Source organism: Hyla sarda, chromosome 10 (assembly GCF_029499605.1).
Source record: "Hyla sarda isolate aHylSar1 chromosome 10, aHylSar1.hap1, whole genome shotgun sequence".
Lineage (NCBI taxonomy): Eukaryota > Metazoa > Chordata > Amphibia > Anura > Hylidae > Hyla > Hyla sarda.
In genome coordinates, this window is record NC_079198.1 from 51,627,211 (window position 1) to 51,651,840 (window position 24,630).

General features: G+C 43.5%; 1 protein-coding gene across 6 annotated transcripts in view; it reads right to left on the minus strand.

Moving 5' to 3' along the window:
- LIG1 (DNA ligase 1) overlaps positions 1 to 24,630 on the minus strand; it is a 268,524-nt gene that overhangs the window by 105,520 nt on the left and 138,374 nt on the right. For 5 of the 6 annotated variants that reach the window (XM_056541819.1, XM_056541822.1, XM_056541821.1 and 2 more), the window contains exon 7: positions 6,305 to 6,391. In XM_056541819.1, coding sequence (XP_056397794.1) covers positions 6,305 to 6,391 — 87 coding nt within the window. The remainder of the gene's footprint in view (positions 1 to 6,304; positions 6,392 to 24,630) is intronic. The other variant, XM_056541820.1, reaches the window with a different exon arrangement.

Sequence of the window (24,630 nt, forward strand, 5' to 3'; positions counted from 1 at the left end):
TTTTGGGGGGCATGTTGCATTTAGGAAGCCCCTATGGTGCCAGAACAGCAAAAATCCCCCACATGGCATACCATTTTGGAAACTATACCCCTTGAGGTACGTAACAAGGAATAAAGTGAACCTTAATACCCCACAGGTGTTTCACGACTTTTGCATATGTAAAAAAATAAAAATAAAATTTCACTAAAATGTGTGTTTCCCCCCATATTTCACATTTTTGCAAGGGTTAATAGCAGAAAATACCCCCCAAACATTGTAACCCCATCTCTTCTGAGTATGAAGGTACCCCATAAGTTGACCTGAGGTGTACTATGGGTGAACTACATTGCTCAGAAGAGAAGGAGTCATATTTGGCTTTTTGAGAGCAAATTTTGCTCGGGGGCATGTCGCATTTAGGAAGCCCCTATGGTGCCAGGACAGCAAAAAAAAACAACACATGGCATACCATTTTGGAAACTAGACCCCTCGGGGAACGTAACAAGAAATAAAGTGAGCCTTAATACCCCACAGGGGTTTCACGACTTTTGCATACGTAAAAAAAAAAATTAAAAAAATAACTAAAAGGTGTGTTTCCCCCCCCAAATTTCACATTTTTGCAAGGGTTAATAGTAGAAAATACCCCCCAAAATTTGTAACCACATCTCTTCTGAGTATGGAGGTACCCCAAAAGTTGACCTGAAGTGCACTACAAGCGAACTACAATGCTCAGAAGAGAAGGAGTCATATTTGGCTTTTTGAGAGCAAATTTTGCTCGGGGGGCATGTCGCATTTAGGAGGAGCCAATATGGTGCCAGGACAGCAAAATAACCCCCACATGGCATACGATTTTGGAAACTAGACCCCTTGAGGAACGTAAGAAGGCGTAAAGTGAGCATTTACCCCCCACTGATGTCTGTCATATCTTTGGAACAGTGGGCTGTACAACATTTTTAATTTGCACAGCCCACTCTTCCAAATATCTGTCAGACACCAGTGGGGTGTAAATTCTCACTGCACCCCTCATTACATTCCGTGAGGGGTGTAGTTTCCGAAATGGGGTCACATGTTTTTTTTTTTGCGTTTGTCAAAACCGCTGTAACAATCAGCCACCCCTGTGCAAATCACCTCAAATGTACATGGCGCACTCTCCCTTCTGGGCCTTGTTGTGCGCCCCCAGAGCAGTTTGCGCCCACATATGGGGTATCTCCGTACTCGGGAGAAATTGCGTTACAAATTTTGGGGGGCTTTTTTCCCCTTTACCTCTTATCAAAATGAAAAGTATAGGGCAACACCAGCATGTTAGTGTAAAAAGTTTATTTCTTTTACACTAACATGATGGTGTAGACCCCAACTTCACCTTTTCATAAGGCGTGAAAGGAGAAAAAGACCCCCAAGATTTGTTAGTCAATTTCTCCCGAGTACGGCGATACCCCATGTGTGTCCCTAAACTGTTGCCTTGAAATACGACAGGGCTCCAAAGTGAGAGCGCCCTGCGCATTTGAGGCCTGAATTAGGGATTTGCATAGGGGTGGACATAGGGGTATTCTACGCCAGTGATTCCCAAACAGGGTGACTCCAGCTGTTGCAAAACTCCCAGCATGCCTGGACAGTCAACGGCTGTCCGGCAATACTGGGAGTTGTTGTTTTGCAACAGCTGGAGGCTCCATTTTGGAAAGAGTGGCGTACCAGACGTTTTTCATTTTTATTGGTGAGGGAGGGGGGCTGTGTAGGAGTATGTGTATATGTAGTGTTTTTTACTTTTTATTTTATTTTGTGGTAGTGTAGTGTAGTGTAGTGTTTTTAGGGTACAGTCGCACGGGCGGGAGGGTTACAGTGAGTTTGAGCTGCCGCGCAAAATTTGCTGCATTGCAAACTTGCAGCCCGATACTCACTGTAAGCCGCCTGCCCATGTGAATGTACCCTGTACATTCACAGGGGGGACCTTCAGCTGTTGCAAAACTACTACTCCCAGCATGCCTGAGAATGTTTGGGAGTTGTGGTTTTGCAACAGCTGGAGGCACACGGGTTGGGAAACACTGAGTTAGGAAACAATGTTTCCCAACCAGTGTGCCTCCAGCTGTTGCAAAACCACAACTCCCAAACATTCTCAGGCATGCTGGGAGTAGTAGTTCGGCAACATCTTTAGAGCCAGATGTTGCCGAACTACAACTCCCAGCATGCTTGGAGTTGTAGTTTTGCAACATCTGGAGGACTAGTTTGCAGACCACTAATACAGTGGTTCCCAATCTGTGCCCTTCCAGATGTTGCAAAACTACAACCCCCAGTATGCCAAAACTGTCCAGGCATGCTGGGAGATGTAGTTCTGCAACATCTGAAGGGCCAGATGTTACAGCACTACAACTCCCAGCATGCCTGGACAGTAAGGGCTCGCTGAGGATGTGTAGTTTTGCAACATCTGGAAGGGCACAGTGGTCCAAAAACTGTGGACCTCCAGATGTTGCAAAACTGCAACTCCCAGCATGCCCAGACGCCAAGGGCTGTCTGGGCATGCTGGGAGTTGTAGTTTACAGGGTCCTATTACAGCAATGCATGTCGCTTTACGGCGACGTGCATTGCTGTAAAGGGCCCGACCGCGGCTGAAGATCTACTCACCTGTCGCCGCCATCTTCATCGTCTGGATCCGGGTCTTCAGGGACGAGGTAAGTACCGGGGCCGGTCCCCAGCACTCCCCCGTCCCGTCCTCCGGTCTTCCTCCCGTCCTGTCCCGACTTTCAGGGGCCGGGCAGGACGGGAGGAAGTAACCGCCCCCCCTCCTGCGATTGGTCGTTTAACTAACCGACAGATCGCAGGGTATAGGAGGAGGTGACAGGCTTGCCACCTCGCTCCTATACGTTAGCATGGTCCTGGCTGTCTGTGACAGCCGGGATCATGCGAAATTACCGGGCGGTCGGGTCCCAGAGACCCGATCAGCCCGGTATCGCCGCAGATCGCAAGGGCGATTTCCCTTGTGATTGGCGGCGATCGCCGACATGGGGGGCCTTCATGGCCCCCCTCGGCGTTTGCCCTGGATGCCTGCTGAAGGATTTCAGCAGGCATCCAGTTCCGATCTCTGCCCGGCGAGCGGCAGAGACCGGAAAACGCCAGGACGTACGGGGACGTCCTGGGTCCTTAAGGCCAAGGGTGCGGGGACGTCCCCGTACGTCCTGGGTCCTTAAGAGGTTAAAGGGGTACTCCGGTGGAAAAACAATTTTTTTTTTCTTTTTTAAATCAACTGGTGCCAGAAAGTTAAACATATTTGTAAATTACTTTTATTAAAAAATCTTAATTCTTCCTGTATTTATTAGCTGCTGAATACTACAGAGGAAATTATTTTCTTTTTGTAATGCTCTCTGATGACATCACGAACACACTGCTCTCTGCTGACATTATTATTATAATAATAAGTCTTTATTTATTGTTGTCCTTAGTGAGATTTGAACCCAAGGCCCCAGCACTGCAAGGCAGCAGTGCTAACCATTAAGCCACCATGCTGCCCTTAGCATACATCTGCTATGTACGGTTGCTAAAATGGACAGAGATGTCAGCAGAGAGCACTGTGGTCGTGATGTCATCAGTGTTCCAAAAAGAAAGGAATTTCCTCTGTAGCATTCAGCAGCTAATAAGTACTGGAAGGATTAAGATTTTTTTAATAGAAGTAATTTACAAATATGTTTAACTTTCTGGCACCAGTTGATTTAAAAAAGAAAAAAAAATAGTTTTTCCACTGGAGTACCCCTTTAAGGGGTTATGTTTGTCGACAAACTAGGGAAAGTCTGAACCCAAAGTGTATAAAGAAGTCCGTGAAAGGTGGCGGAGGAAGTGTCATGGTTTGGGGAATATTTTCTGCAGCAGGAGTTGGATCTCTCATACAGCTACATGGCAGAGTGAATGCAAGTGTGTATCAGAACATTCTTCAACACCACATGGTCCCTTCCTTGCGTTCATCACTCAATCAGCCAGCAATATTCATGCAGGACAATGCCCCCTGTCACACAGCAAAATGGGTAAACAAGTTCCTTGAAATTGAAAACATTGAAACAATGAAATGGCCAGCCCACAGTCCTGATCTAAACCCAATTGAAAACCTCTGGAAAATCCTTGGTGACAAAGTTATGGCCAAGAAACCCACAACAGTCATAGAACTATGGAAGAGACTGGAGGAAGAGTGAACCAAAATCACACCAGAGCAGTGTGAGAGACTAGTGATGTCCTGTGGCCGCAGATGTGCTGAAGTCTTTCAAAGCAAAGGCCTGTACATTTCCTACTGATTATTGACTGTTGTAACCTTCAGAAAAATTAGTTAGAATCTTTCTCTGTGCTACAGTCAATGCTGTTCTCTAATTATGATCATCACATTTTATGTTGATATACTTTGGTTATTTTGTAAAACACTGTTCTAATGGCATGGTGTATCCCTTACAAAAAATCCTTCAAATGATGATCAATGTAGATTACATTGTGAATTTGGGTAGAATACAGACATGGTGCACATCTACAATCTTGTATAATGATCTGATTGCTTCTCAGCATAATATCAAAAGCTAACAGGTTGTTAGTATACATTTTTGATCAAAAAGTACAAGCCCACTCGCCACATCAAGGCCACCTATTCAGAGTGGGTCCCTAACATCCCTAGCATAAAATGGCGTAGCACCGGGCGGTGACCACCACCGCCGCGACACCAGTCCCCACAGGGGGGAAACGACCCACTGGCAGAGCGGCCCCAATGCCACTCAAACCAGTCATGGGCCGCACCCGCCCGTAGACACAGCGCCACGGCAGCAACGGACGCCGCCCTGCACCACACCAGTGTGAACAAGGTGTAATGGCTCACTTACCATGCTCTCCCAGTCAGACTGGGAGGCTGCTAGGAGTGAAATGGCCCTAGTGTGGCTAATTACCACCTATATAGGGTTGGGCTGAGGGGGTGGGGAAGTGTGCAGCACATGTTCATGCTATGCGCATGAGAGTGCGCCATTTTATGCTAGGGACGTTAGGGACCCACTCTGGATAGGTGGCCTTGACGTGGCGAGTGGGCTTGTACTTTTTGATCAAAAATGTATACTAACAACCTGTTAGTTTTTGATATTATGCTGAGAAGCAATCAGATCATTATACAAGATTGTAGATGTGCACCATGTCTGTTTTTCTACCCGAATTCATACTGTAGATTACATTATTTCTGAAAAAATCAGGTGTTCATAAATTGTTGTCTGATTCTGATCTCCAGTGTACTTCATTAGGTTGAAAAAAACAGAAGAGTCTATTAAGTTCAACCTGTATCCCAACTGTGTTGATCCAGAGGAAGGAGGATGATACTAATTGGCCCATACCAGGGAGAGAAAAAAATTCCTTCCCGATTTCAAATATGGTGATCAGAATAAATCCCCGGATCATTGTTCTGCCCCTATAAATCTATTATCAATAACTTGTAACATTATTGCTATCCAAAAAAAGATCCAGGCCCCTTATGAAGTTTTTATTTTTTATTTATTGAGTTCACTATGACCACTTCCTTTAGCAGAGTGTGCCCTTTAGCAGAGTCACTGCTCTAACCGTAAGAAATCCCTGCCTGTGCTGGTGTAGAAACCTGACTTCCTCTAGAGGAATTTGTTAGAAATGACTGAGTGCAAATAGATAAGGAGAAAGATCTCTGTACTGTCCCTATCTATTTATACAACGTTATTAGGTTGCCCCTGAGCATTCTTTTTTCTAAACTAAAAGAAAAAAAAACAATTCTGATAATCTTTCTGGGCACTGTAGTTCTCCCATTCTCCTTATTACTCTGGTTGCCAGTCTTTGTACCCTCTACAGCTTCCCTATTTATCTCTTTTGTACACTGGTGCTCAGTGCTGCACACAGTGTTCCATGTGTGGTCTGACCAGCAATTTATACAGTGGTAGAATGATTTTCTTGTTGTGTTCATCTATGTCCCTTTTCATGAACCTTATGATTTTATTTGCCTTGGCAGCAGCCACAGACACTTGTTACTACAGTTAAATTACAGTTGACTAAAACGCTTAAAGGATATTTCATGTCGGCTGTTCCCGATATTTTCCCATTTCTTAATACCATTCTGGATTTTTCCTTCCCATGTACATACCTTTACATTACCTCATCTGCCACTTCTCAGCCCAAGCACTCAAACTATCCAGATCTATTTTTAACAGTGCACTGACCTCTATTGTGTTAACTACTTTACAAAGTCATTAGTAAATATATAAAAAATAATAGGAACAAGAACTGACCCCCTGGGGTACCACACTAGTAACAGTCACCCAACATGCATGCAATATTATGACACACACCCACTTTAGCAACTCACCTTTTTGCTTTGTCTGCTCAGATGATGTAATGGCAACACTTTCAGTCTCTTCTGACTTAACGTCTGACTTCAGAGCTGTTAAACAAACTACAACATCAGGATTTTAAGTATTAAGATGAGTGAAATATGATGCTGTCATCAAGAAGGATTCTTGACTATGAGTGGCAGCAGTTTTTGTAGTTTTAAAAGGTAACCTGTAAAGTGTTTTAACTGTTCCAAACTGCCATCATGGCGTTATACCAAAAAGGAATAAGTGTCCTGCGCACTCTATGCTAATTACAATGAGTGGTGCTGCTATCCTGAGTTACACAATAAGGTCAACAAACCCATTCTCCAACCCTCAACCCCTTAAAGATGCAGGGCATACGCCCCCATTCCCGAGTCCTTAAAGACTCAGGGCATACGCCCCCATTCCCGAGTCCTTAAAGACTCAGGGCATACCTGTACGTCCTGTGTCCAGGTAACAGGGTTTAAACCATTCTCACAAGCATAGAACGGGTTAAACCCTGTGGGCCCCGGTTTCTACGGGCAGCCATGACCCACAGCTAATTAACCCTTTAGATGCTGTAATCAAAGTTGATCGCGGCGTCTAAACTGAAAGTGAAACTATCCCGGCAGCGAAGCAGAGCTGATCGGGACTATCGCAACAGAATCACGATGTCCCGATCAAACTTACTGGACGACAGGAGGGTCCTCGCCTGCCTCCACCTCATCCGATCGGTGATCTACTGCTCCATGCCTGATATATGGCAGAGCATTGAACAGTGTATGCAATGAGAAGATGGCATAGTATAGCCGCCGAAAGGGGCTGAATTTTTTTTTTTTTAAAGTGGTAAAAAAATAAAATGAGTACATGTGAATAGCCCCCCGCCCCCCAAAAAAAGATTAAATCACCTCCTTTTCCTAATTTTTTTAAATCTAATTTAATTTTTTTTTATTATTTGTGGTACTGCCCGTGCGTAAATGTCCGAACTATTAAATTATAAGATAAGCTAAACCACACGGTCGATGGCATACACGTAAAAAAATAAAAATAAATATATATATATATATATATATATATATATATATATATATATATATATATATCAAAGTCCAAAATAGTGCATTTTTGGTCACTTTATATTCAATAAAAAAAAATAAAAAAAAAAGGCGATCAAAAAGTCAGATCAAAACAAAAATGGTACCGATAAAAAATAAGCCCATATATATATATATATATATATATATATATATATATATATATATATATAGAGCCACATATGCGCAAAAATAAAAGTTATAGGGTTCAGAAGATGACAATTTTAAACATACTAATTTTGTCGCATGTAGTTATAATTTTTTTTAAGTAGTAAAATATATAAAACCTACATAAATTGGGTATCCCTGTAACCGTACGGACCTACACAATAAAGATAATGTTTCATTTTTACTGAAAAGTGCACTGCATAGAAACATAAGCCCTAAAAAAGTTGCAAAATGTTTTTTTTTCTTCATTTCACCCCACAAATAATTATATTTTTGTTTCGCCGCAGATTATGTTATAAAATAAGTAATGTCACTACAATGTACAATGTACAATTGGTGATGCAAAAAACAAGCCCTTATATGGGTCTATAGGTGCAAAATTGAACGAGTTATGATTTTTAAAAGATAAGGAAAAAACTAAAATGCAAAAACGAAGATTGTTTTGAGTCCTTATGGTGAATGGGTTAAGTATTGATGGAAGATCCCCCTGACTGTTTAATCTTATCAGTTTCTTCCAACTTCTAGCAATGCAAAGTACAATAATGAAGCTGGGTAAAGAACCCACCATTTCACTTGATTTGACCAAGTTACCTTTAAAGGGAACCATTATTTTCTTGCTGCCTGGCCAACAATTTACTGGAGCAGCCCCTAGAGGCTTCTCTCCACCACACAAGGCTGGATTAATAAATAGCCCCCATGTTTGTGCATAGGGAGAAATTTATCAGTCAAGGCTGGCTTAACAGGCAGAAACCATTAGGGTCTCCCTCTAAAAACCGGTGGCTCAGCAAGTAAGAATGTAAAGAAAGTTCAAAGTAAACTGTAATGTGCAGTAAAAGGAGAACGCCGAAGGAGGAGAGAGAGATGCCGGCACTGCAAATAATATGAATTTAACATTGGGATCTGAAGGTGAACCCCCAAAAATGATGTAATTTTACTATGATTAAATAGCTTAGGATACCCGGTTTACACAGCTTTGAAAGGATCTTAATATGCATTTCCATTGTCAAGATATGTTTGTTTATAGTTTCTCTGAAAATTCATATATGCAAAAGACAACCCAACCTCAAGGACTCCACCATTAAAAATGGTGCATAATGTGCACTAATTTTATATTAGGAGACCGTGCTTCAATTTCATATACTTGTTTATTAAAAAATAAATAAAAGCAATAAGAAAAATAAAACACAACAACATATGCACTAACAACAATAGCCTTCCGATGGGGCCCTAGTGGTAGAAAAAATATATACGGTAGATATTAACTCTGATAATACTTTGGGATTAAAATACTGTAACTGGAAGGTAATTCAAGTTTAAGTACTATGCTCACACATTTGAAGATATCATGCGCAATAGATGGTATAATGTTGCATAAACCGGCAACCGGTAGTCCGGCACTTCAGATGGATTGCTGTGAGATAGTAATTGTCCATTCAGTGTCACTCAAATGATCATTGAAATAAAAAAGCACAAACGGATGCGCTCCGTAGTGTAAAACCAAAGGTGAGTTGGTAACGCTAAGTGTGAATTGCGCTTACCACATTAAATGGGCACTGTCATGAAAACCAAAAATTGATATGTTGTAGTACTTCAGTACTACAACATATCTCTAATATAGTTTAATTAAAAAAAGTGATTTTAAAACAGTTTAAAATCACTTTTAAATTCGGCCACTAGGGGTCGCCCTCCTAGTGGCCGAATGCATTCAGCAGTGACGTCACCACTGAATTTCGACTCGTTGAAGCCTGGCAACGAGTCGAAATTCAGGCACTGCAGTGCTCGCTCCCGCCTGTCAATCAAACAGGCGGGAGCGAGCGCTTTGAAGGAAGAAGACGCGCGCAGGCTCGGGGACAAGGTAAAGTATTATGTTCACTGTATTATGTATACTGTTCACCTATACAGTATGCCTCCAGTTCCCCCACTACAACTCCCAGCATGCCCTGGGAGTTTTAGTGGGGAAGCCTGGAGGGACACTGTATAGGTGAACTGAGGGGTAGTGGGTTGAGCGGAGCAGCGGGGCCGGGGGGGGGGGGGGGGGGGGGATTTGCGGGCTGCTCGGCATGGAGGGAGTACTCTGGGTGAACTAAGGGGGAGGGGGAGGGAGTTGAGTGGCGCGACGGGGGCGGGGGAGGGTTTGCGGGCTGCACGGCGGGTGATGTGCTCCGGTGTTCATCTATACAGAGTGCCTCCAGTTGTTTCCCCACTACAACTCCCAGCATGCCCTGACAGCCAATAGATGTCAGGGCAAGCTGGGAGTTGCAGTGGGGAAAAAGCTGGAGGCACCCTGTATAGGTGAACTACGGGCGGAAGTGCCAGCCCCAGCAGGTATCAGTGACGTGGTGCCTGCTGGGGAAGTCTGCCTGGTAGTGAGCACACTACCAGGCAGACAAAAAAGCGTTTTTAATATGTAAAAAAAAAAATTAAAGGCAGGGAGGGGGTTAGGGATAGATGGGTAATAGGCAGGGACAGAAAAGAAAAAAAAAGTGATGGTGGGAGCTACCCTTTAAGTTGTACTCCAACCAAGTACAACAATGGAACAGGGCATTTCATCAAAGGGACTCTGCAGCTTCGTCCCGCTGAAATAGAATCACGATAAAAACAAGCAATCTCCAGGTAGCAGAGTGGGATCAATGGAAGCGCTGAGACCAGATAAGAAGTTAAAAGGATTTATTTACCATAATGCAACGCGTTTCATGGTCACACGCTTCCTCAGGCATCAGATGCATTATGGGAAATAAATCCTTTTAACTTCTTATCTGGTCTCAGCGCTTCCATTGATCCCGCTCTGCTACCTGGAAATTGCTTGTTTTTATCGTGACTCAAATGATCATGGGAAAGATGATCGTAATTATAAAGACGAATACATTCATCCAATATAGTATAGTACTTATAGCATAAGTTACATCTCAACCCAAAATATGCACAAACAGCTGCTGGTCCTGTGCTGTGACGGACCTTTTAGATTTATTGTGGCTGTATCTTCTGGCAGCGCAGCTGTTACAGTGCAGCTAACAGGACGACTCTGCAGGTCCGTCGCAGCACGGGACCAGCGGCTGATTGTGCATATTTTGGATGAGATATAACTTATGCTACTATATTGGATGAATGCATATATATTAATGATCTTTCCCATGAGCATTTGAGTGGCACGGAACAGACCGTTACTATCTCACAGCAACCCATCTGAAGTGCCGGACTACCGGTTGCCGGTTTATGCAACATTATACCATCTATTGTGCATGATATCTTCAAATGTGTGAGCATAGTACTTAATACTTAAACTTGAATTACCTTCCAGTTACAGTATTTTAATCCCCAAGTATTATCAGAGTTTATATCTATATATTTCTCCTACCACTAGGGCCCAGTGGTAGGCTATTGTTGTTAGTGCATATGTTGTTTGATTTTCTTATTGCTTTTATTTATTTTTTAATAAACAAGTATATGAAATTGAAGCACGGTCTCCCAATATAAAATTATTACACATTATGCACCATTTTTAATGGTGGAGTCCTTGAAGTTGGGTTGTCTTTTGCATATACTTATTCTAATTTACACCGTAGGGTATCGGGCCATTACAAAATCGTTTTTTTTCGCTGTGAGCTCACACACTTGTATATTGTCTGACAATTTATTTGTACGATTGGTGCCGATTTTTATAATGATTGGGCTTATACAGTCAAGCGGTGTGTAGTAGGCATCCATACATTTCAAAAGTAAAATATTAAACCTTCTGACCATATAAATTCTTTGAAAACAAGGTCGGTAATTTATTGAATAATTTGACCAAAGTCTAAAGAAATGTCTCACGAGGTATAGCACAAGGCCCTAGCACTCCCCTCACTAAGCATAATAGTTAGTTAAATAAAAAAGGGCCCTGTGAAACACCTCACAATACATATCTTTATACTTATCTTTTAAATTATTCAATAAATATAGGAATTTAAGAATTAGAATTTATATGGTCCATGGGTGTGGAAATTTAAACCCTTAACGACCACGGACATAAATGTACGTCCTGGTTTGGCAGTAATTCGCGCACCAGGACGTACATTTACGTCCTGTGTATGACCGTGACCATCTGAGCGGTGCTCGTCTCATACACGGCAGATTCCGGCTGCTATCAGCAGCCGGGGACCCGCCGGTAATGGCAGACATCCGTGATCACGCTCATGTCAGCCATTAACCCCTCAGATGCCGTGATCAGTACAGATTACGGCATCTGCGGCAATGCGCACATTAAAATAGATGATCGGATTGCCCGCAGCACTGCTGCGGTGATCCGATCATCTGTAATGGCGGACAGAGGTCCCCTCACCTGCCTCTGTCCATCTCCTGCTCTGAGATCAAGCAGACCAGAGCAGAAGATAGCCGATAATACTGATCAGTGTTATGTCCTATGCATAGCACTGAACAGTATTAGCAAGTATTAGTATTTGCTATAGATAGTCCCCTATGGGGACATAAAGTGTTTAAAAAAATAAAAAAGTTGAAAATTGTAAAAAGAAAGTGAAAAATCCCCTCCCCCAATAAAAATTAAAATTTTCCGTTTTTCCCATTTTACCCCCCAAAAGCATAATTTTTAACATAACAGATTTGGTATCACCGCGTGCGTAAATGTCCAATCAAAATATATTGTTAATGATACCGTACGGTGAACGGTGTAAACGTAAAAAATAAAAAAAAGTCCAAAAATGCTTCTTTGTAACATTTTATTCCAAAAAAATTTAATTCAAAATTATCGAAACATTTTATACATGCAAATGTGGAATCAATAAAAAGTACAGATGACCGCGCCAAAAATTAGCCCTCATACCGCCCTATATACAGAAAAATGAAAAAGTTATAGGTGTTCAAAATAGGGGAATTTTAGATTACTGATTTTGTACAAAAAGTTTTCGATTTTTTTTAAGCGTACAAAAATATAAAAGTATCTAGCTATGGGTATCATTTTAATCGTATTGACCCACAGAATAAAGAACACGTCATCTCTACCGTAAAGTGTACAGTGTAAAAATGAAACCCTCCAAAATTAGCAAAATTGTGGTTTTCATTTAAATTTCCTCCCTAAAAAAATGTTTTATGGGGTTCGACGTACATTTTATGGTAAAATGAGAGGTTTCATTACAAAGTACAATTGGACACGCAAAAAACAAGCCCTTCTATGGGTCTGTAGATGGAAATATAAAAGAGTTATGGATTTTAGAAGGCGAGGAGGAAAAAACTAAAAAAGCAAAAATAAAATTGGCCTGGTCCTTAAAGGGGTACTCCGCCCCTATACATCTTATCCCCTGTCCAAAGGATAGGGGATAAGATGTCAGATCGCCGGGGTCCCGCTGCTGGGGACCCCCGGGATCACGGCTGCTGCACCGCACTATCATTACTGCAAAGAGCGAGTTCACTCTGTGCTTAATGACGGGCAATACAGGGGAAGGAGCAGCGTGACATCATTGCTCCACCCCTCGTGACATCACGGCCCGCCCCCTTAATGCAAGTCTATGGCAGTGGGCGTGACGACTGCCACGCCTCCTACCATAGATTTGTATTGAGGGGGCGGGCCATGACATCACGAGGGGCGAAGCCATGACGTAACGATGCTCCGGCCCCTGTACTGCCCGTCATTACGCGCAGAGAGAACTCACTCTGTGCAGTAATGATAGCGGGGTGCCACAGCGGAGATCCCGGTGGTCCCCAAGCAGCGGGACCCCGGCGATCTGACATCTTATCCCCTATCCTTTGGATAGGGGATAAGATGTCAAGGGGCGGAGCACCCCTTTAAGGTGAAAATGGGCTTGAGGGGTTAAAAAAAAAGACTTTTCCAAGGGACTAAAACAGAACACAATCTACTTGTCCCTTAGGAAAATCCACTAGGCCTGGTAGACAAAATAATTTCAAACTAAAATAGTACGTAAATAAGGTCTTTAGAGTCTGCACTTAAATTTTTCAATATACAGACCCATATAAAGGGCTTGTTTTTTGCAGGACCAATTGTACTTTGTAATGGAACTTTTCATTTTTCCATAACAGATCCCTTAAGACGCCGCAGTCAACTTTAACAGCGGCGATCTAAATGGTTAACAGCTGTCCACATGCCGGGTTATTAGCGGCTGCCCCCAGCTACAGCAATCAGCTTGGGCTGCCGGGCATGGAGCGGGCTCCAGTCATGAGCCCGTTCCATACACCATGAGTGTCGGCATTATAAAAATAATGCCCCATACAGGGTTAAATGTATGAAAAATGCACCTGCCTGGCGCTCAAAACTACATGTCCTGGGAGTCAGGTGATAGGGTTTCCACATCCCTGTGGTCTAGTGACATTTTAGGTCTTTTACATCAGAACACCTAAACTTGTTTCTTTATTTCCATATATCAACAAAAACATTTGTATTTACATTTTTTCAATATAGGACTGCTGGTTAATGTTTTGTAGCCTAGAGCGCTGCTACACAAGTGGCACATACTAAAGTCTTTAGTCATAGGTTTACATCAGAAGATCTTTGCAACGTATGCCTCAGACAGAAGGAAATAAAGTCATACCAGCGTTACCTTTATAGCATTTCCCAATTTATATTGTCAGATGCTTGTCATAAAGACACAAAGCTAATTTATATTTATTTATATTAAGGGTAGAGTCACACGTGCCGTATTTTGCTGCACATTTTCCTACCCATTGAAGTCAATGAGTAGCAAAATTAGCTGCAGAAAATACAGCACTAGTGACTTAACCCATTAATAAAACACAGATAAGACAAATATTAAGATGTATTTACACCTGTAAGGGTAAAGATTGAGATGCATCATTCTGCACACAATACCCTAGAATGAAAAAGTAAAAACAGAATGTTAGAAATCTTTGCCAATTGTGTCTCATGGACATAAGTATTCAGACCCTTTGCTATGACAGTTGGGGGGGGGGCTTTCCTATTTCTCTTGATCATCTCAGATGTTTCTACACCTTGATTGGAGACACCTGTGGTAAATGTAGTTGATTGGACATAATTTGGAAAGACACACCCCTGTCTATATAAGGTATCACATCTGACGATTCATATCAGAGCAAAAGCCAAGCCATGAGGGGAAAAGAACTAGTGCTGAGACGGGATTGTGTGAAGGAACAGTTCTAAAAATATATATATATATATGTATATATATATATATCTATATATATATATATATATATATATATATTAATTCGGATGCACTAAAAGTTCACAAGAGAACAATGGTTTCCTTAATTATTTAATGGAAAAAGTTTGTAACAACCAGGACTCCTCCTAAAGCTGGTTTCCCCAACAAACTTAAATGGGCACTGTCACCAACTTTTTTGATATGTTGTAGTACTTATGTACTACAACATATCTCTAATATACTTTAATTTTAATTTTTTTCAATTAAAATGGTTTAATTTACATTTGAAAATTGGCCACTAGGGGTTTGTGATGGAGGGAACGGGGTATGCGGGGGGGGGGGGGGGGGGGGTTGTGATGGAGGGAACTGGGTATGGCGCAGGGGGGGGGGGGGGAGACGGAGGGGACGGGCTAGCGCCGCATGTAACTAACTAATAGTATATCTACACAGGGTGCCTCCAGCTGTTTCAATACTACAACTCCTAGCATGACATGACAGCCAATAGATGTCAGGGCTAGCTGGGAGCTGTAGTGGTGAAACAGCTGGAGGCACCCTGTGTAGATGAACTAAGGGCGGAAGTCCCCCCCAGCAGGCATCAGTGACGTGGTGCCTGCTGAGGAAATCTGCCTGGTAGTGAGCACACTGCCAGGCAGACAAAAGGCATTTTTAATATAGTAAAAATAAAAATTAAAAGCAGGGAGGGGGTTAGGGATAGATTGGCAATAGGCATGGAAAGAAAAAAAAAATAGGATGGTGGGAGCTACCCTTTAAGTAATCGGGAGAGAATTATCTTGGTAAGAGAAGTGACCAAAAACCCAATGGTCACTCTGACTAAGCTCCAAAGATCCTGTGTACAGATGGGAGAAACTTTTAGATGGCCAACCATTCATGCACCAATCTGGGCTTTATAGTAGGGTGGCCATTAGGAAAGACTCTACTCTGTAAAGGACACATGAAAGTCCACCTGGAGTTTGCATTAACCCTTAAAAAAACAAACAAAAATCCCGGCTGCTCAGCAGTACTCCTCGCCATCTGAACAGTGCTCCTATGTCAGTGCGCATGGAGTAATGATAACACTGATAAATGCTAAGCTATGGCATAGCATTGTTCAATGTATGCAATCTAATCGTTGCATGTTATAGTCCCCTATGGGCAGTAAAAAAAATAAAAAAAATTTAAAAAGTTAAATGTGATTTAACCTCTTCCCTAATAAAAGTTTCATTCATCCACCTTTTCTTATAAAAAAAGAAAAATGTATATTATAATATATCTATATATATATATATATATATATATAGATATAGATATAGATATAGATATATATATATATATATATATATGTATATAACTAAAAATATAACCAATTAAACTGCACGGACAATGGCGTATATGTAAAAAAAATACCAAAGTCCAGAATTGTGTATTTTGGTATTTTGTATAAAAAGCAAACAAATAGTCCCATCAAAACAAAAACTAAAAAAATACAGAAAAATAAAAAAAAAAGGTATAGGGGTCAGAAAGACAATTTTAAACATGCCTGTTTTCATACAAAAAGTTATAATTTTTTAAAAGTAGTAAAACAACACAGTAACTATGATGAGCGAACTTACAGTGATTCGATTAGTCACGAACTTCTCGGCTCGGCAGTTGCTCACTTTAGTCTGCATAAATTAGTTCAGCTTTCAGGTGCTCCGGTGGGCCGGAGACTCTCTCATAGGACTGTATCCACCTTTTCCAGCCCACCGGAGCACATGAAAGCTGAACTAATTTATGCAGGCTAAAGTATGCAACTGCCGAGCAGAGAAGTTTGTGACAAATCGAATTACTGTAAGTTTGCTCATCTCTAACAGTAACAGTAAGGTCGAAAAAAAAAAACAAGAGTACAGCGAGTTCAACCTAAACCCTACTGTGTTGATCCAGAGGAAGGCGAAAACCCCATATCAGGCTGATGCCAAATGCCCCATGACAGAGGGAAAATTCCTTCCCGATACCAATATGGCGATCAGAATAAATCCCTGGATCAACATTCTATCCACATAAATCTAGTATCCATAACCTGTAATGTTATTACTCTAAAAAAAACATCCAGGCCCCCCTTGAACTTGTTTATTGAGTCAGACATCACAACATCATGGGGCAGAGAGTACCATAGTTCCAAAACAAAATGAAACCTATATAAGATGGGTATCCTGGGATCTGTATGGACCAACAAAATAAAAGAGAACATGCCAGTTTTAACAAAAAGTGCACTGCGTAGAAGCATAAGCTCCCAAAATGTTTTTTTTTTTTTTTTTTTACAAAAGTGGCTTTTTATGTCCCCATGGAATTTATTACATAGTAAAATTGGTGGTGTAAAAAACAAGCCCTCATATAGGTCTGAAGTAGAAAATTGAAAGTGTTATGGTTTTTAGAAGGTCAGGGGGGGAAAAAAGTGCGAAAATGAAAAACCCTGAGCCCTTAAGGGGTTAAATAAAGCAAATCAATTAGCTATCATTGTAGTCACATTGACCAACAGAAGTTTTTCTATTTTACCCCACAAATAAGGAGATTTTTTTTTTGTACTCACCGTAAAATCTCTCTCTCGTAGCCTTTATTGGGGGGACACTTACTGATGGGTATATGCTCTTGCCACTAGGAGGCGCTGACACTAGGAAAAAAAAAAGTCGGCTACTCCATGGCAAGATATACCCGCCCACCTGCAGTGAGGTGATCAGTTTTGTCACAAAGCAATAGAAGCCAACAAAGAAATATGTCTGAATGACCCTAGAAAGTAATCCCGGATAACCAACCCAAGAACCGGAAAAAACTGTCTGGGGAAAAAAAAAAGAATGGGTGGGTGCGGTGTCCCCCAATGAATTGAATGCTACGAGAAAGAGATTTTACGGTGAGTACAAAAAAAAAAAAAAAAATCTCCTTTTCTCGGTTGTTCTTCATTGGGGGACAACTTACTGATGGACATACCAAAGCAGTCCCCTAGGGTGGGAAAACACAAACACCAGAGGAAAGGAATCAGTCCCGAGACCGAAACCACACGTCCACAAGGCCTGGGTACTAGACCCCAGGTCGGAGACACACTTGGCCCAGAAATTGAGCTCCTGGAAGATCTCCCGTCTAAGAAGATGGACTAGGAAGCCAGGAGGGGCCGTCCTCTGTATAGACCCAAGACACCCGGGTCATATAGAGAGACAAGAAACCAACGGAAAAAAAGAAGATGGAATTCTGCTGTGGAGATGTCCAGTGCATGAGAGCAACAACCTGAACAGGCACAGACCCAAAGATCCCTGTCCCGGGGGCCCACCATGAACACCCATGAGGCGACAATAGCCGTACTGGTGTAATGCGGATGGTCTGAACGCCCTCCAATCCAGGAGGACATGGACCATGAAGGAAGAAGGAGCAGCAACCACCCCGAAAAAAGGCGGGGGGGGGGGGCGCATCTCGGATACTTCTACGAAGAAGTGAAGGAGTGCAGGACAGAAAGACCACCCTGACTAATAGGATTGCGGAGGAGTCTTGGCCGGATCACTACACATGAACAAGACCTGAAACATCTCCAAGCCCAAGGAACCGGAAGAGTCACCCAAAAAGAAGGCACTCCACAGCATCCTAAGACAGAGTCCAAGTCAAGATGACCAACCAGTCATAGACCCCAGTGGTCCGAGCGGACCAAAGCACTCTGAAGAAACAGCTGGCCAGAACGAGAACGGAGGGAGAAACAAATGAGAACCCAGCTGGGACTCTCAGGGTCTGGGCACAGGAAGGATGACCCCAGAAGACTTTGGCGTCAGTGCAGTACAATTGATACAGACAAAAGGGAAGGAAGAACACACCCTTCCAGGGATATTGTACCAACTCATCCAACAGAGGAGATAGTAGATAACAAAAAAAACAGAAAGTCAGGCTGTGATAGTGGACACGAAACACACAAGCCTAGACAGTAAAAAGCACTGTTGAATGTTCTTCGCAAAAAAAAAAATCTCTCACCCGCCAGATACTCCACCTATATAGTGGGAACAGCGAGATGGCATCAACTTGGCGGCAGAAAAAACTCAACAAAATAGTCCAAACAAGGGTGGTCGAGATGAAAACTCAAGAACAGACCAATGCCAAGAACCCAGATCCCGATTACCCTCAGGTCCCCCCCCCCCCCCCGCCAGGGGACCCAAGGGAGCCCCAACATTATTTTCCAATAGAGGATTCCAATGTAAAAGAAAGGGAGGGGGGATATACTCATCTGTCCTCTTATACTGACCTCAAGATGTCTTCAGCCAGCTTTTAAGTCACCTGCATCACGTCATGCTGCAGCAGACAGGACGATCAGGGAAAATAGGGGGGGACCCGGATCCTAGGTGAAACCCCAGGCGCTGGCCGTTGGCGGGAAGGGATTAACGGTGCATTCATTATTGTCCCGTGCCCCTTAGCCGCATATGGGGGGGGGGGGAGGAGAACAGGTAGCACCATGCTCCTGAACCCCAACCTGAGAAAAAGGAAACAAAAGAGGGTAAAGAACCTAACTAAACAGCCCTTACTAGAAAATAATAAAAAAGACCAGGTCTGGGGAGCATCCAGACCTGTGTCTTGCCTCTCGCTGACACTAGCTAAAACTGATCACCTCACTGCAGGTGGGTGGGTATATCCTGCCAGGGAGGAGCAGACTTTTTTCCTAGTGTCAGCGCCTCCTAGTGGCAACAGCATATACCCATCTGTAAGGTGTCCCCCAATGAAGAGCGACCGAGAAATTGATTCTCCTTTTGTGGTGTGATATTGCAAAGTACAATTGGTCCTATGTAAATCAAGCCCTCATATGGCCCTGCAGATCAAACATTTTACGAGTTATGGCTCTTTAAAAGGGAAGAAAAAAAATTGGACACATTTTTAAAAAGGATTAAAAATAAAAAAAATATGACAATTGCTATGGGCGACTGCTCTACTTTTCCTATGCACAAGTTTTGATAAATCTCACCCACTGACCTCAAGCACACAGCCAAGACAACACAGGAATAGTTTAGGGACAATACTGTGAATGTCCTTGAGTGGCCCAGCCAAAGTCCTGACTTAAACCCAGTCGAACATCTCTGGAAAGACCTGAAAATGGCTGTTCCCCATCCATCTATCCATCCTGACAAAGCTTTAGAGGATCAGCAGAGAATAGCATTAAAGGGGTACTCCCGTGGAAAACTTTTATTTATTTATTTTTAAATCAACTGGTGCCAGAAAGTTAAACAGATTTGTAAATCACTTCTATTAAAAAATCTTAATCCTTCCAGTACTTTTTAGGGGCTGTATACTAAAGAGAAATCCAAAAAAGAAAGGCATTTCCTCTGACGTCATGACCGAAGTACTCTCTGCTTACATCTGCTGTCCATTTTAGGAACTGTCCAGAGCAGCATATGTTTGCTATGGGGATTTTCTCCTGCTCTCGACAGTTTCTAAAATGGACAGCAGATGTCAGCAGAGAGCACTGTGGTCATGACATCAGAGGAAATGCATTTTTGTTGATTTCTCTTTAGTGTAAAGCCCCTAAAAAGTACTGTAAGGATTTTTTTTAAATAGAGGTGATTTACAAATCTGTTTAACTTTCTGGCACCAGTTGATTTAAAAAAAAAAAAAAAAAAAAAAGAAATGTTTTCCAAGGGAGTACCCCCTTAAATCCCCAAATGGCTGTAATCACTGCCAAAAGGTCTTTCTACTAAGTGCAGGGTCTGCATATTTATGTCCATACAAAAGACTAGTTTTAACTTTTAAATAAATTAGCAAAAATGTAAAAAAAAAAAAAAAATGTTTTTCACGTTTTAATTTTGTTGATTTTAGCAAAAAAAAGTTAAAGGGTTTAACCCGTTGGGGACAGAGGGCATATGGATACGCCCTCTTGTCCCATCACTTAAGGACGGAGGGCGTACCTGTACACCCTCCGCATTTCTGATCACCGCCGCTTGCAGGGCGATGATCGGACCGGGATGACTGCTGAAATCATTCAGCAGGCATCCCTTGCCAATGCCCAGGGGGGTCCTGAGAACCCCCCCCCCCCCCCCCCCCCCCATATGTCGGTGATCTCCGCAAATCGCTGGTGAATTCACACCGGTGATTTGCGGCTATTCCGGGTCTACGGTCTAGAACAGACGACCAATAGCAGATCGGGGGCGGGGGGGTTAACTTTCGGTTTCCCCGTTCTGCCCACCCACAATAGGTGGGGCAGAACGGGGAAACCGAGGAGGACCGGCGCCGAAGATCCACTTAGCCATAGGCGGCGGCAATCGGTAGTAGAAGAGGACGGCGATGCGGCTCCCTGGATCCTATGGAAGCCGGTGAGTTGCCTAGCAACATCTGGAGGGCTACAGTTTGAGACCACTATATAGTGGTCTCTAAACTGTAGCCCTTCAGATGTTGCAAAACTATAACTCCTAGCATGCCCAGACAGCTGTTTGCTGTGTGGGCATGTTGGGATTTGTAGTTTTGCAACATCTGGAAGGCCACAGTTTGGAGATCACTGTGCAGTGGTCTCTAAACTGTATCCCTCCAGATGTTGCAAAACTGCAAATCCCAGTATGCCCAAACAGCAAAGAGCTGTCTTGGCATGCTGGGAGTTGTAGTTGCATACCTCCAGCTGTTGCATAACTACATCTCCCAGCATGCCCTTCGGCGATCAGTACATGCTGGGAGTTGTAGTTTTGCAACAGCTGGAGGCACACTGTTTGGAAAAGCGTTAATTTTTTAACGTACATTTGTTTTCCTAACAGCAGCACAAGTGGGGTGTTCTGCCCCTGTGAAGCTGGCAGGATGGTGGAATTTTTAATTCCGACCAAGTAATTAATTAATTAGCCCCCATATAAGGCCTCCTCCCCTAGGCCACATTGCTTAATAACAAACAAAAAATGTAAGGGCGTGAAATTTGTGTGCTGCTGTTAGGACTAAGGGAAAACAAATTTATGTTAAAAAGTTAACGCTTCCCTTACGTCCTAACCAGCAGCACAAGTGGGGACTTAGCAAGTTACAACACAAATAGGGAGGGACTACGGCAGAGTGGCACTCAGGATGGATTGCCCAAAGGCCAACTCTTCCGAACATTTGGCATTAACCCTGTAATGACTGATAAAAGGTATTATGCGTGCCCCAGGAGGCAGGAGCACAGATTTGTTCTAGAGGAACAGCTTTTCTTTCAGCAAAAGAAGTAGAGACTGCCCTAGTGATATGGGCAGTGACAAAGGAAGGAGGAGTTAACTCCTGGGCTACAAAAGCCTCCCGGATTGCCTCTTTAATCCATCTACTCAGAGAGGGTTTAGAGGCTTTAAGACCTTTGTTTTTCCCTGAAAAAGAAACAAGAAGGTGTTCTGATCTTCTGAATTCTCCAGTTCTTGAGATGTAGATTCTTGAAATGTCCAAAGTATGATTTGCAGCTTCCTCGGGAGAGGACGGATTCAGAGATAGAACTGGAAGGGATAGGACTTTATTGATGTTGGAGAAAGTTGGGACCTTAGAAACAAAAAGATAGGTAAATATCTCAACAGGACTCTGTAATGGAGAAAAAGCGTATAAGGCTCAAAAGCCGAAAGGGCCTGAAGTTCGCCAATCCTTTTGGCAGAGGTTATGGCCAACAAGAAGGTGACTTTGAGGGATAAATACCTAAGGTGGACTTCTTCCAAAGGTTCAAAGGGAGGCGCACATAGTCCCTTAGGAACCGTAGACAAATCCCATTTGGGAATGGGTCTGAGAACTGTAGGTTTAAGTCTTTCAGCTCCCCGGAGGAATCTTCTAATTAGGGGTTCCTGTGACAAGGATCTGCCTAAGAAGGCAGAGAGTGCTGAAACTTGAACCATTAAAGTGGATGGGCCAAGAGCCTTGTCAAGGCCATCCTGAAGAAAACGTAGTATTGCAGAAAGAGGAGGATCTGAGGTTACTACCTCTTTCGTAGCACACCATCAAAGGAAAATCTTCTTTATCCTAAAATAGACCTTGTTTGTAGACTCTGCTCTAGAGTGTGCAATGGTTCTCAAGACCTCCGCAGGAAGCCCACTACTTAGTAGGGTCCTGAAACTTCAGGCTGTCAGATTGAGTCTCCTCAAATCTAGGCAGGAGCCTGTGTTGTGAGACACAAGGTTCTGCACGAGGGGAAGCCTTCAATAAAACCCCTGACTCATCCTCATGAGTTGGGTGAACCAGGACCTCTTGGGCCAGAATTGTATGATGTCAATCACTGAGGTCTGGTCTTGCCTGACTCATCAATACCTTCGATATCATGGAAAGTGGAGGGAATAAGAAGGCCAGCCTGAACCTCCATGGAATGGACAGAGCATCTGTCGCCACTGGATTGTCCTCTTTGTAAAGAGAGTAAAACTTGTTCACCTTGGCGTTCAGACGAGTTGCCATGAGATCTCTCTCTGGCATACCCCACCTTAGGGTTATTTCCTTAAGATACCTTTGTTCAGGGACCATTCGCCTTGGACTGGAAGGCCGCGACTTAGACAATCTGCTACTAGGTTGTGATCCTCCTTGATGTGGGCTGCAGAAAGGTGGGTTAGATTGAGCTCTGCCCAAGAGAGAATTAGTCCGGTCTCCTTGAGGAGCACTTGGGTCTTTGTGCCACCTGTCTGTTGATGTAAGCCACCACAGTGGTGTTGTCTGACCAAACACTTATCGCTTTCCCTAGAATAAGGGGTGCGAAGTGGAGGAGAGCTAGAGGAACTGCTCTCAGCTCTCTCATGTTGAAGGAGAGTAGTCTCTCCTGAGGGATCCAAGTACCCTGTACTGGATTTTCGTCCAGATGGGCTCCCCAGTCCAGAAGGGAGTCGTCCGTGGTCAAAGTGATCCAACGAGGTTGAATCAAGGACTTCCCATCTGTCAGATTCGTCCACCATCTGAGAGATGCACGGACTTCGGACGACAGGGTGCACTTTTTGTCCAACCCTCTGGGGTTGCAATTTCAGATAGTCAAGACCTGATGTTGAAGTGGTCGGAGATGCCATAGGGCCCAGGGAACTGCCTCTGCAGACGCTGACATGTGACCTGATGGAGACGCGGACAGAGTTCTGATGGAGATCTTGCAAGGAACCATCAAAAACTCAGCTGACACAATCTCTTCTCTCCGGAGTAAGAGATAAAGTAATCTGAGAGGAGTTGAGGACAAAGCTCAGGAACTTCCTTGAGGTGGACAGGATGATCTCGGATTTTTCCTAATTTATAATCCAGCCCAAGCGCTGGGGGAAATCTAGAGCCAGATGAAGATGAGACTGTAGAACGTCTAGAGTAGCAGCTTTTAGAAGTCAGTCTAGGTAAGGAATGATCTTTAGACCCTTTAGTCTGAGAGCGGAGAAAATTGCGGCAGACGCTTGGGGACCTATTAGGGGGTCGGGGGGGGGGGGGGGGGGAATTGAATTTTTTTAACTTTTTACTCCTACCTTTCCCTGGGTTTTATATTCTGTCCCTGCTCTATGGAGGCTTCTTTTCTTCTGAGGGGGCTCCTATCTCGGCAGAGAGGGGGTCCCCGGCTTCCTCCAGCAGCTCTGACCGCTGACTGAACTCAGCCAGCCACGAGAGTTGCGGGAAGATGCTGTTAACCCCTCCCCTGCCGGTTGCTATTGGCTGGATGATCGTCCAGCCAATAACAGCGCTCCTGGGGGGGGGGGGGGTGACGAAATTGCCACCTCCCAATAGATACAGTGGGTGATTGGGGGTGTATCCTACACCTCTGATCACCATGTATCTCCGGGTCAGCGGGTTACGCATGACCCGCATCACCAGAATAACCGCAAGTAGCATGTGTGAATTCACATGTGTGATCGCCGACATGTGGTGGGTGGGGGGGTTAAATGACCCCCCCCCCCTGGCCATTTGCACGGGATGCCTGCTGAATGATTTCAGCAGGCATCGGGGACCGGAATTGCCCATGACGTACATGTACGTCATGGGTCCTTAAGACCCAGGGTGTCATGACTTAACGTTACGTCATGTGTCCTG